Below are 13,135 nucleotides of genomic sequence, written 5' to 3' on the forward strand. Positions count from 1 at the left end.
AATAGTTGACATTCATGCTTTTCGAATATATTTAAAATTTGTATATTTCGCTTTTAAGCAACATTATAATGTAAAATATATATAATTTTTAATTTTTTAAAACAATAAATGTCTATGAACATATTCAGTAATTATACAATTATTAATTTAATCATCATGATTGATTTTTAAATGATCAAAATACTCTTGAACATTTCGCTTCATTCTGTTAGTTAATTAAAGTGAAAATAGAATTTAAATTTCACATTAGTTTTGCTTAAAAACACAGAAAATGCTATAGTTAACGTTGTAATTTTTTACTATATGTGGGAGTTGGTGTAGTCTGTAAATTGTGATAGATATTTAAAGAAAAATAAAAGTGGTAAGCAGTGAAGGTGTTAAATTCTTTAAAAGGGGATCGATGTGATCATTTCTGTTTTATCTTCAAGAAAATGCCCCCTACGAAACCAGCCCAAGGTTCTAAACCATCAAAGGGGAAGGAGAGCTATACTTCAACTAAGGATGCCGCTGATGGTGATAAAGACCTATCCACATCCACACCGCCTAAGAATAACAAGGAATCACCATGTGAGCTGCTCCATGAAGGAGATGATATAGCCCCTTCTGCACCTCTTAACAAAGACAAGAAACCATCACCTCTTGATCAGCTCCATGAAGGAGATGATATAGCCCCTTCTGCACCTCTTAACAAAGACAAGAAACCACCACCTCTTGATCAGCTCCATGAAGGAGATGATATAGCCCCTTCTGCACCTCTTAACAAAGACAAGAAACCACCACCTCTTGATCAGCTCCATGAAGGAGATGATATAGCCCCTTCTATAAAACCTGCAAAAGGCCTGAATGAAGGCCAGGGAAGCTTGCAGCTCCGTAGTGAAGGTGATACATCCACTCATACACATACTGCATCTAATGAAGACGCGAAAGGATCTGGCAAGCAGAAAGAGTTAGCTACATGATTCTCAGAACAGGGCAAGATAAATAAAGGTGATGATTCAAATGCATGCATTTCCGTAGCTACATGGTCGGCAACACAATAAGGGTTCGTATATTTCCTATGTTTGTTGTTGCAGGTGGTGCTGCAGTAGTTCTTTTGCCCTATTTTATATATTTCTTCTTGTTTTTTTGGGTCAATAAGCTTACTCCTACGATTATGAATGATCGTCTTCGGGGATAATTCATAATTGAATAGGTGGTATGCAATTTGTGAATTTTTTATTTTTTATTTTCCTGTTATGTTATGAATGGAACTATATTCAACCAAGATATAACATATTCAGTAATTATACAATTATTAATTTAATCATCATGATTGATTTTTAAATGATCAAAATACTCTTGAACATTTCGCTTCATTCTGTTAGTTAATTAAAGTGAAAATAGAATTTAAGTTTCACATTAGTATTGCTTAAAAACACGCTATAGTTAACGTCGTAATTTTTTACCATATGTGGGAGTTGGTGTAGTCTGTAAATTGTGATAGATCTTTAAAGAAAAATAAAAGTGGTAACCAGTGAAGGTGTTAAATTCTTTAAAAGGGGATCGATGGGATCATTTCTATTTTATCATCAAGAAAATGCCCCCTACGAAACCAGCCCAAGATTCTAAACCGTCAAAGGGGAAGGAGAGCACTACTTCAACTAAGGATGCCGCTGATGGTGATAAAGACCTATCCACATCCACACCGCCTAAGAATAACAAGGAATCACCAAGTGAGCTGCTCCGTGAAGGAGATGGTATAGCCCCTTCTGCACCACTTAACAAAGACAAGAAACCATCACCTCTTGAGCAGCTCCATGAAGGAGATGATATAGCCCCTTCTGCACCTCTTAACAAAGACAAGAAACCATCACCTCTTGAGCAGCTCCATGAAGGAGATGATATAGCCCCTTCTATAAAACCTGAAAAAGGCCGGAATGAAGGCCAGGGAAGCTTGCAGCTCCGTAGTGAAGGTGATACATCCACTCATACACATACTGCATCTAATGAAGACGCGAAAGGATCTGGCAAGCAGAAAGAGTTAGCTACATGATTCTCAGAACAGGGCAAGATAAATAAAGGTGATGAATCAAATGCATGAGACATGCATGCATTTCCGTAGCTACATGATCGGCAACACAATAAGGGTTCGTATATTTCCTATGTTTGTTGTTGCAGGTGGTGCTGCAGTAGTTCCTTTGCCTTCTTTTATATATTTCTTCTTGTTTTTTTGGGTCAATAACCTTACTCCTACGATTATGAATGATCGCCTTCGGGGATAATTCATAATTGAATAGGTGGTATGCAATTTGTGAATTTTTTATTTTTTATTTTCCTGTTATGTTATGAATGGAACTATATTCAACCAAGATAAACTACTCTAGTAGCTACACAATACAAGTAACTAATATGCAACCTTGTTATATATCCTTGGCATTATGGGTGTATTTAATAAATATTGGAACCAAGAGGATGAGCCTTGGATCAGATCTTGAATCATAGTCCTTACAGTAACGGCTCCAATTTTTTTTTCTTTTTTTCAAGGTGGTCATTATGAAAATTAAATTATACGAAATCTAATAAAAAGGCTTCATATATTGATAAAAAAATATATACACATATGCAAATACATAAAGTTTTATAATTTCCTTTATATGTTTTCTTATTTTGAAATCGTTGCATAATAATTTCATTATCAATGTTGCAAATTACATTTCATATAAAATTTTAGTGCAATATATTTTTTCTTGGACTATTTGGCTACAAACTTAGTTATAGCCTAAGACTATGATTCTTATTAAACAAATTAACATGATTACATATTTTGAAAATCTAACCATTGAATTGCATGTTCTTTATTGTTCGTTTTTAAACCTCTTAAACACAACCAGATTAACCTAGTTATTTAGCCAAGTGATTACTTAGTCAAATTAAATAGATCTAGGTTAACACAAATATATCATATCATTGTAAAGTGCGGAAAATAAAGAACACAACAATATGATAACCCGGAAAACTAAACCGGTAAAAAACTTGGGAAGGATTTAACCTAGCTATCCTCAAGGTAAAACAAATTCACTATGAAAGAATTGAAGTTTACACAATAGTAACTTAAACCACTAACATCGTATTGCTACCTCAAGTAAAAAACTTACTACTACGACCACAGAACAGCTCTGAGTCCACGGACTACTTCTTTCTTGGATTTCCAGCAAGCACAAGCACTCCTACTTGTATATCTTTAAGCTCTTGAATCTACAACTGAATAAATCACCAAGCTCTCGACATCAATCTTGAGATTGGAAACCCTAAGTATATGTAAAGGCAAACACCTCTAGATCCCACTAGAAATTCACACACACAGCATAAAGAGCAACCTTAAAATGTGATTAGGGTTTTTCCTTTTATACTTAAGGCAAAATATAAAACCCTACACGTCAAACGGGCTTGGGCTGAATTGGAAAATTCTGTAGAAAAACATTCTGCACAAGTTTTGATCAATCAAGTCTAATTTTCAATCAATCAAGCCAAACAGATTTATACAGTAAATCCTGCAGTACACTCGATTCCAACTTTACACTTAAACATACTTTAAGCAAGTTTAAAACAATACTAAACGTTTTGATCATGGTTTGCCAACATTATAAATTGAAGTTCTAATACAATTAAACCTAAAGTCTTAGAACCCAACAAATCCCCCTTTGGCAATTCGTGACAAAACACAAACTTAAACAAAATGCTTAAAGTTTACAGAAAACAGCCCATTACAAAAATATTGCCTAACAAAACAAGCTCAACCTAACATTCTGCACAAGTTTCGATAGATTGAGTCTAATTTTCAATCAATCAAGCCAAACAAATTTACACAGTAAATCCTGCAGTACACTCGATTCCAACTTTACACTTAAACATACTTTGAGCAAGTCTAACACAATACTAAACGTTTTAATCATGGTTTGCCAACATTATAAATTGAAGTTCTAATACAATTAAACCTAAAGTCTTAGAACCCAACAAATCCCCCTTTGGCAATTCGTGACAAAACACAAACTTAAACAAAATGCTCAAAGTTTACAGAAGACAGCCCATTACAAAAATATTGCCTAACAAAACAAATTCAACCTAACATTCTGCACAAGTTTCGATCGATCGAGTCTAATTTTCAATCAATCAAGCTAGACAGATTTACACAGTAAATCCTGCAGTACACTCGATTCCAACTTTACACTTAAACATACTTTGAGCAAGTCTAAAACAATACTAAACGTTTTGATTATGGTTTGCCAACATTATAAATTGAAGTTCTAATACAATTAAACCTAAAGTCTTAGAACCCAACAAATCCCCCTTTGGCAATTCGTGACAAAACACAAACTTAAACAAAATGCTCAAAGTTTATAGAAGACAACCCATTACAAAAATATTGCCTAACAAAACAAATTCAACCTAACTACTATCTATCAGTTGCATGTGTAGACAGCAGCACGACTGAATCAACCTGTATATTCCTGAAACACTCAACAAATGCATAAACTCATGTGTGGAAAATACAAGTAACACAAAATAAGTTTTTGATTTCACATCCACAAAATAAATACATATATCATGAATAACCTCATAAATATAAATCAATAAGCAATGTGAAACAAGAAACATATATAAATACATCATTGTATCTCCCCCTATCATGGACAACCCAAACAAAAACAAAAAATACATCATGAGCCAAAAAAGTAGATACACAATGAAGCACCTAGATACAATCTAAAACTCTACAGCTCCAAAACAATAAAATCTCCCCTTAACAACAAAATCTCCTCTACAAATGTACTCCTCCTTTTTGTGACGAATTGCCAAAGGGCACTCACTCATCATCAAAAGGAGGTGGTGGAGGTGATCGTCTAATACTCTCTAAATCCGCTCACAAGGCATGAAGCTCATCAAGCATGTCCACTAAAAGCTGACCATGAGCTGCCTGAACAGTCATGACAGTCTCCAACATATGATGAATGTCTGAATCATCTAAAGTAAAAGGTGGAGGAATAGCAGCAGTAGTAGCAGGATCAACAGACGCCGCATTGTGAGGGAGGGATTGTGAGGGATTTTTACAATTCGCTCCAATACCAATAGGCTTGGTCTGCGATCGAGTGCTATAAAAGATTTGTGCCCCCTCATCCTTCACCAACTGGTCGTTGAATGGATCGATAAGACACACGGTCCGACATTTATGTTTTTAAAAAATGTCTTATTTACTATTCAATCTATAAACTTGTTATTTATGTATAATTTTAGATTACAAAAACTCAAAATTTAAACATTTGTCAAATAGCATAGCTATTTATATTTGATTTTATTGAAATTTTACAAGTATGGAGGATATAAGAAGAAAATGTAATTCAACGGTAGATTTATCAAAATTCATATCAAATAAAAAATATATATATTAAGTGGATTTGTAGGTTTAGTCTACAACCAAGTTTGTTGCCAGACTTTGTCCAAGATTTAATTATATTGGGTCTAAAAAAATTTATGGTGTTCACAATATTTTTTAAATGTAAAAATAAATAAATAAATAAATAAAACATAAAACTTTAAAATTTTATATAATAATAATTTTTTTTTCCAGATCCTGATGGTCCTATGACCACCCTAGCTTCAATGTAGAGCCGCCCTGAATATGTGCCATTAAACCCTCATAGCTGCACTCTACACCATATATATTTTCTAACATTAGTCATGGATATTCCTTATTGAAACAGAGGTGCATGGGTTGGATTGTTGTAATCCTCTCACACTCTATTGAGTGTTTTGTATTGTATTTATATTTAAACGGAATCGCACACTCCCTTAATGCATAAAACCTACACACAAATCACTTTTACATTGAAATCATTATTTTTGTGTATGTTGTGTGCATTGAGTGGTGTGTAATAAACACCACTGTTGTGTAAATGGATATACATGATAAGGATGGTAACAAATAGAGATTACAGTAATTCAAACAACATGGATTGATAAATACAAAATATGGAAATATGGTACGCACCCTCAAGTTGAAGTATCTCCGGAGGAGAGATTCAACTTGTCACAAAGGAAAGCAAACTTTGGAAAAGATAAACATTTAGTCATGATGTTAGCTAACTAGTCATTGGAGGGAATAAATCGCGCGAACATCTAAAGCCAGACTTGTGACCTTTTCTCCAACTAAGTGGAAATTGATTTCCACATGCTTAGTGCGTGCATGGAACACAATATTTGCAACAAGATAAGTAGCCCCAACATTGTTGCACTGAACAACATGAGGAGGAGGAACGGAGATACCAAGTTCATTGAGCAATGACCTAAGCCAAGTAATCTCAGCAGCAGTGTCAACTAGGGCTTTATTTTCAGATTCAGTTCAAGGATTGAGCAATGGTACATTGTTTCTTGGAGGACCATGAGATGAAATTATGACTTCGGAAAATAGCATAAACATCAGTCGTGGGATGGTCATCAACACAACCAAACTCAGATTGTAATGTAGAGATAATGGATGATACACATTGAAAATTGTTATTGGTCACAGTAATATAATCAACATACACTAGTATAAAAATGCAAACATCATCTCGATGGTAGAGAAACAAAGAGGTATTAGATTTGAAGGCATAAAAGCCACGATAAAGAAGGAAGCTAGATAGGCAATTAAACCAAGCTCTTAGGGCTTGTTTGAGACCATAAAGTGAGCATTGAAATTTGATAACATGATTCGGTCTAGTAAAACTAAAATCTACAAACCCAGGAGGGTGAGTAATATAAATTGATTTTTTGTCAAATTTCCATTAAAATGTGCATCATTGATGTCAAGATGTCAAATTGTACAACCATTTAAGATGATTTTTGTCAAATTTCTATTAAGAAATGCATTATTGATGTCAAGTTGTCAAATGTCAAACCATTTAACCGCAATGGGCACTTCAATGCTAACAAATGTGGGCTCGATCATAAGACTGAACATCTTAGAATAGTCAATGCCATATCGTTGATAAAATCCTTTTGCTACACGTCTTGTTTTGACAGTTTTGTACTGATCAATAGAGCCATCAGGCGGTACACCCATTTACATCCAATTACATTCATGTTTTGGTAATGAGGGAACCAACACCCATGTGTTATTTCAGCTGACATTAATTGCATCACGCCAATGAGAAAACCTGGCAGTAGACAGCAGCAGTGTAAGGTGGGCTCAAAGGAAAGAGGTGTGTGGTCAGACTCAAGGGTGGGGAGATGGGCTTGGCGGGTTGGAGAGCTCATGGACCGAAGAATCGCATGACTTAAAAGAGGATGGCTTAAGTCAATGATTAAATGGATGCCTGGGTTATTAGAAGAAGAGAGATGAGCAAGATTAGGATGACAAGTGATACGATTTGTCCGAAATTTATTGTTACTCAACCTAAATAAAGTGAGCTTTAGAAGTTAGTGCGGTTGAATATTACTCCTTCCGCTCTTTTTTTTTTGTACTTTATTTCATTTTGAAATGTCTTAAAATATTGTCCTGTTTCTAAAATTAAAAGTGATTAATTTACTAATATTCTTATTATATCCCTATTAATTTACTAATATTTCTATTATATTTCTATTAATTTACTAATTTAATTTTTTAATAAATTTTTTTAAGAGTAATTTTAAAAATTTTTATATTTTTAAAAGGTAAACAAAACAATAAATAATATTTTTTTTATATTTCTATTAATTTACTAATTTAATTTTTTAATAAATTTTTTTAAGAGTAATTTTAAAAATTTTTATATTTTTAAAAGGTAAACAAAACAATAAATAATATTTTTTTTAAAAGTTTGACTTTTCAAACAAACAAAAAAATTAGTATGGAAGGAATAGTTGGGCCAGACGATAAAGACATTGCAGATGGTGAGAGTAAAACATTACGTACGTGGTAGGGTATGTAATCGTCCAATACCTGTCATTTCCTTCTCAGAAACGTCCAATACCCACCATAAATAAAAATTGACGAAAAATGTTATCATTTATGGCCCATGCGCGAAATAATTAATACTGGCCATTAATGCTTCCTAAACGTTACAAGTCCTTGATTATGCCGTCAATAAGACTCCAAAACATCACTAACGTAATCAGCCTGTATTGGCTACAAATTTGTATAAATAAGATATTCTTTAGCAATTTGAGTGTGGGGGCAAATATTACCTATAGAAAGTTATTTATATATTTTACCTCCAAGTCATCAAATTTCTATTTGATCTCTGATTTTCTTTGTACTTCCATTGTTCTTTATTAGACCATTCATTGATTTTTTTTTTTTTTAGAAAGACCATTCATTGATTTTAGTTCAATAATAGTTGCTGATATCAGTTACTACAACTTAAAAATAAAAAAATTAAGGACTTCACAATGTTTACAATCTAAAAACAAGTATTCTCCCAACCTATTAGGACTCCAAATAACAACCGAAAAACAACTTCAACGTTACAATAAATAAAAGATAACAATAACAGATACTAAATTCTAACATTAATATTATAATAATAGTAGATAAACTCAAATACTAAAGACACCAATAATTTCTCATGATAACATATACCAAATTCTAACATTAATATAATAATAGTAGATAAACTCAAATGGTAAAGACATTTATAATTTCTTATGAGACATTATTTTTTTGAAAAGTGATATATCTACAATATTTTTACAATACTTTTACAACAAATCTCCCTTTTTTTTTTTAAGAAACATTTTACAACAAATCTTAAGTGGTAAGTTATTAATTATTAGTTTTATTTTAAACTAATTACTAAAATTACTTTTTTGCCTATTAGTAATAACTAATAACAACCTGCCACTTAATATTTATTGTGAAAATATTGTGGAAAAGAAGTATTATGTCTACAACATTTTTACAACACTTTCACAACAAATCATAGTTGGTAAATTATTATTGGTTCTAATTTAAAATTCACATATGAAATTACTTTTTAACCTACCAATAACAACTCGTAACAACTTGCCACTTATAATTTGTTATGAAAATGTGGTAAAAATTTTATGAACATAGCATTTCTCTTATTTCTCAAAAACTCTATGTCCACAATATTTTCACAACAAAATTCTAATTAGCAAGTTTCTATTGATGAGCAAATAGTAATTTCGAAATGGATGCCTTCATATTTTCCTTTTTACAAGGTTAACGTAGATAGAGCTATTTTTAAGGATAAAAAAGAAGCTGGAGTGGGGGTTGTAATTCGAGAACATGTTGGAAATTTTATTGTAGGTCTTAACAAGAAATTTCGATGTCCTCTTGGAGCTATTGAAGTTGAAGCAAAGGCCTTTGAATCTGGTTTGGAGTTTGCTAAAAATATGGATATTCAGGACTTTGTTCTAGAAGGAGATTCACTTAATATTGTTCATGCTCTTTGTGGAAATTCTCATGCTGCTTCAACGATTACTACTTTGATTTATGGGGTGCAAGTTGCTTCCTATGAGTTCCAGAATGTTTTATTTTCTCATGTTCATAGGAATGGCAATATGCCTGCTCTCCAGTTTGCTAAACATGCTTTAGGCATCTTTGATTTTTCTATTTGGATTGAAGAGAGAGTCCCTTTTTTATTGAATAGGCTATTCTCCATGATGTATCTTCTGCTTTTAATTATCAATGAAGTTTGTGTGTTTTCTATCCAAAAAAAAATTATAACTAGTAACAAAATATTGTTTCTAAATGGCTTGTAAAATGATATATTTCCATACTAATCGATACCAGTATACTGTTTTGCTAGTGTAAATTAATAAAAAAAAATATTAAATAAATAAAAAAGACAAAAAAAGAAAAGAAAAGAAAGGGGAGGGTGATAGCCACACTACTCAAATTGAAAAGTCAAAGTGGCATTGGTTTACCCCGTACCTAAACTAAAATCGGTTGCTCAAAATAAAAAATCAAAATAAATGTATGGAGTCTATGAACAATGTTTCCGGTTTCCCTCTCTCTCTCTCTCTCTCTCTTAGCTTTTTCTCATTCACATGTCCCACATGTTCTCCCCTTCTTCCTCCTTCCTCACCCCCTCTCTCTCTCTCTGGCAAATAGATCAGTCATCAACAAACACAGCATATCTCTTTCTCTTTCTCTTTTTCTCTCTTTCTCATATGCTTGTGCCAGCCCAAATCTGTTACCAAAAAAAATATCTTTACAATGTCAATCATTTTCTTAGTACCCAAACTAAAAAAAAATAATAATAATAATAATAGTAATAATAATAAAATCATAAAACCACTTACATTAAACAAACAATTCAATGCAGACAACAATGAAATAGACGAGCAAATCTAGGCAAACTGCTTCACCAGGTAAATAGAAAGAAAAATCAATTAAAATTTGTAGATATAATGTTAAAATATTAATCACTTTTTCTTTTCTCATAAAAATTTTCTTAAAATAGTTCATTAACAAATGTTTTAAAAGTCTCTCCCTTAAATGAGAGCATTTTCCTTAACAATCTAAGTGTCATACATTACCAATTTACCATCATCAATAGGGTGTGTTTTACTTAACCATGGGTGGAGTAGTGAACATGAAAGTTTTTCTTGCACAACTTTCAAAGTCACCAATACTTATTGGAATCTTCCTCATTGTATTTGGAGGAATCCAATAATGAACACTGGAGATTCCAATTGAAGAGTTTAATATAATATATAGGGACATCACTTAATCCAAAAATTTAAACCAATGAGTTTGGACCAAATTATGTAATATTAAGTATTAACCTCTTATTATTGTTATTAGTACCAAATGTGGGACTTCACAACATAACTAACCATAAAACTGAAACATGAATATTACAGGAAAAAAAAATTACCTCTTACTAACCCTCTTGAACCTAATGATATTTTCTTCTTAGCTCTGCCAAATACTTTTTCCAAAATTTTAAACTAGGGGTAGACTTTGTCCAAAAAGGGTTTCTCTGAGTCTGACACTAGAGGAAAATTTTTTAGTAAAGATATTTTTTGACTTTGAAGAGGGGTTTCAATATTTATAGGTTGTGCTCTTTAGAAAAGGTGAAACTATATTATTAATCTCTAAAGTTTATCTTTCGAGTACAATTGGTCCCTTATATTTTAAATGAGTGCTATTGATCTCTTAAGTTTTAAAAATGAACTGTCTTTGTCATTTTGTTAATTGTTGTTATTGATATTGGTATTGATTAAGCGGTTAACATAACTAGAACTAAACATTTTTTTTTTTTTTAATGATGTTGCATTTTTTTTTTTAATGAAAATTTTCAAAAATTATTTTACACATCACAAGCCATTAATAACAAAATACTTGATCTGGTCATTCCTTGTTTTGATTCTGAATTACAAGAGAGAGCAAAGTTGCATGTGAGACCATAGTTTTGAAACACGAACTATTTAATGAACCAAGAAAGGGAGAGGTACAATGTTTTTGAGGTCGGACCAAGGTTTAATCGAGGTCAAACCGTGATGTGTCATTTATTTTTATTTTTAATATATTTGATACATAAATTGGTTTATATTTATTAATTTTTCATTCTTGACCAACAAGATGTGTGTGGCCAATGGATTGCATGCTGGAGATGTTATTTCACTTGCTATGAGCAAGTTCAAGTCCTATCAATGTGTGAGACTACCATTGCTTTCCATGGCTTTCTCAACTTTCTCTCTCAAGCTTTGCATCGATCCACCATATGGCACCATTAGTGATGGCATTGCAATCAATCCATGGGTATAGAATTATATTCTTACTAAATTAGTCCCAAAAACTTAAGCTATTGAAATATAGTAAATTTAATCATTTAACCACATATTTCTAACACTCTCTCTCACGTGTGGGCTAAAACTACCTATTGATAGGTGAGACTCAACACTTGAGAATTTAAATGGGAAGTAGTCCCAAAAACTTAAACCATTGGAATATAGTAAATTTAAAACTACCTATTGATAGGTGAGACTCTACACTTGAGAAATAAATGGAAAGTAAACTGGAGACAGAAATCAAACTCAAGACATGAATATAGAATTATATTCTTATTAATTAGTCCCAAAAACTTAAACTATTGGAATATAGTAAATTTAATCATTTAACCATATATTTCTAACACTCCCCCCTCACATGTGGGTTAAAACTACCTATTAATAGGTGAGACCCAATACCTGAGAATTTAAATGAGAAGTAGACTGGAGGAGACAGAGATCAAACTCTGATACTATGACAAACTTTATTAAGAGTAATTTCTCATTAACTTGATGAATAATGAACATACAGAACTATTTGTATACAACTCATTAGGGCAGGAAAAGAAACTAACTGAACAGCTAATTAAACTAATTTTTAACTAACTAAAACACAGCTGTATTCTTATTACACACGTGCTAGGCACATGTTCATTAACAGACTAAACAATATACAGTTTGATGAACAGTACTAACATCAGCTTAGTAGGCCAAAATGGCCCATTACCATCAATTTTAGAAATATTTGGCCAAAAAACACTGTTTCGAAAATAATTGGTGATGTACCACCTTTTTAAGTATTCGAGTTCACCAAACTCGAGTACTACATTTTATAGCTCCACCGTGGCATGGCTGACATGGCAACTGGATTTAAAAATTCCAAACAGTACTCAAGCTCAGGAAGCTCGAGTACTGTTCAATGGGATACCCGAGTCCACTAAACTTGGGTATCAATCTGTATTGGCACCAATTGCTTCTAGCAATTGGATTTAAAAAATTCCAAACAGTACTTGAGTTCAAAAGCTTGAGTACTGTTTAAAAAATTACCCAGGTCCGCTTAACTCGGGTATCAATATACTAATATCTAAAAACTCATTTTTATTTCTCACTCACTTCTCATTCTCAGTGACCAGAACACTAGAAGACCCTCACCCTCTCCCTCTCCTTCACACATTCACACAAAGCCCAAACCCTCACACCGACAGCGGCAGAAAACCCGTGGCAGCAGAAGACTCTCGTCGGCGACCGAACTCAGCTATCTTACTGTGAACACTCACACTCTCACTCTCCGTCACACCCAAACATAAAAACCCCAAACCCTCACTCCATCAACGGCGGAAGACTCTTGTCGGCGACCTCTTACTCAGCTTTCTCACTGTCTCGCACTAAGGTCAGTTTT

The 13,135-nt window shown here is 32.8% G+C and overlaps 2 protein-coding genes across 2 annotated transcripts; both read left to right on the forward strand.

Moving 5' to 3' along the window:
* Positions 1-431: 431 nt before the first annotated feature.
* On the forward strand, positions 432-959 carry LOC112000273 (uncharacterized). Its single transcript, XM_024032375.2, has one exon. It carries the CDS (start codon positions 432-434, stop codon positions 957-959), a length of 528 nt encoding a protein of 175 aa, XP_023888143.2.
* Positions 960-9,150: 8,191 nt separating this feature from the next.
* Positions 9,151-12,729, forward strand: LOC136069747 (uncharacterized). Its single transcript, XM_065778592.1, has 2 exons — positions 9,151-9,533; positions 12,624-12,729. The coding sequence occupies exons 1-2, from the start codon at positions 9,151-9,153 to the stop codon at positions 12,727-12,729; spliced, it is 489 nt and encodes a 162-aa protein (XP_065634664.1).
* The last annotated feature ends 406 nt before the right edge of the window (positions 12,730-13,135 follow it).

Source organism: Quercus suber, unplaced genomic scaffold (genome assembly GCF_002906115.3).
Source record: "Quercus suber isolate HL8 unplaced genomic scaffold, Cork oak 2.0 scaffold_187, whole genome shotgun sequence".
Classification (NCBI taxonomy): Eukaryota; Viridiplantae; Streptophyta; class Magnoliopsida; order Fagales; family Fagaceae; genus Quercus; species Quercus suber.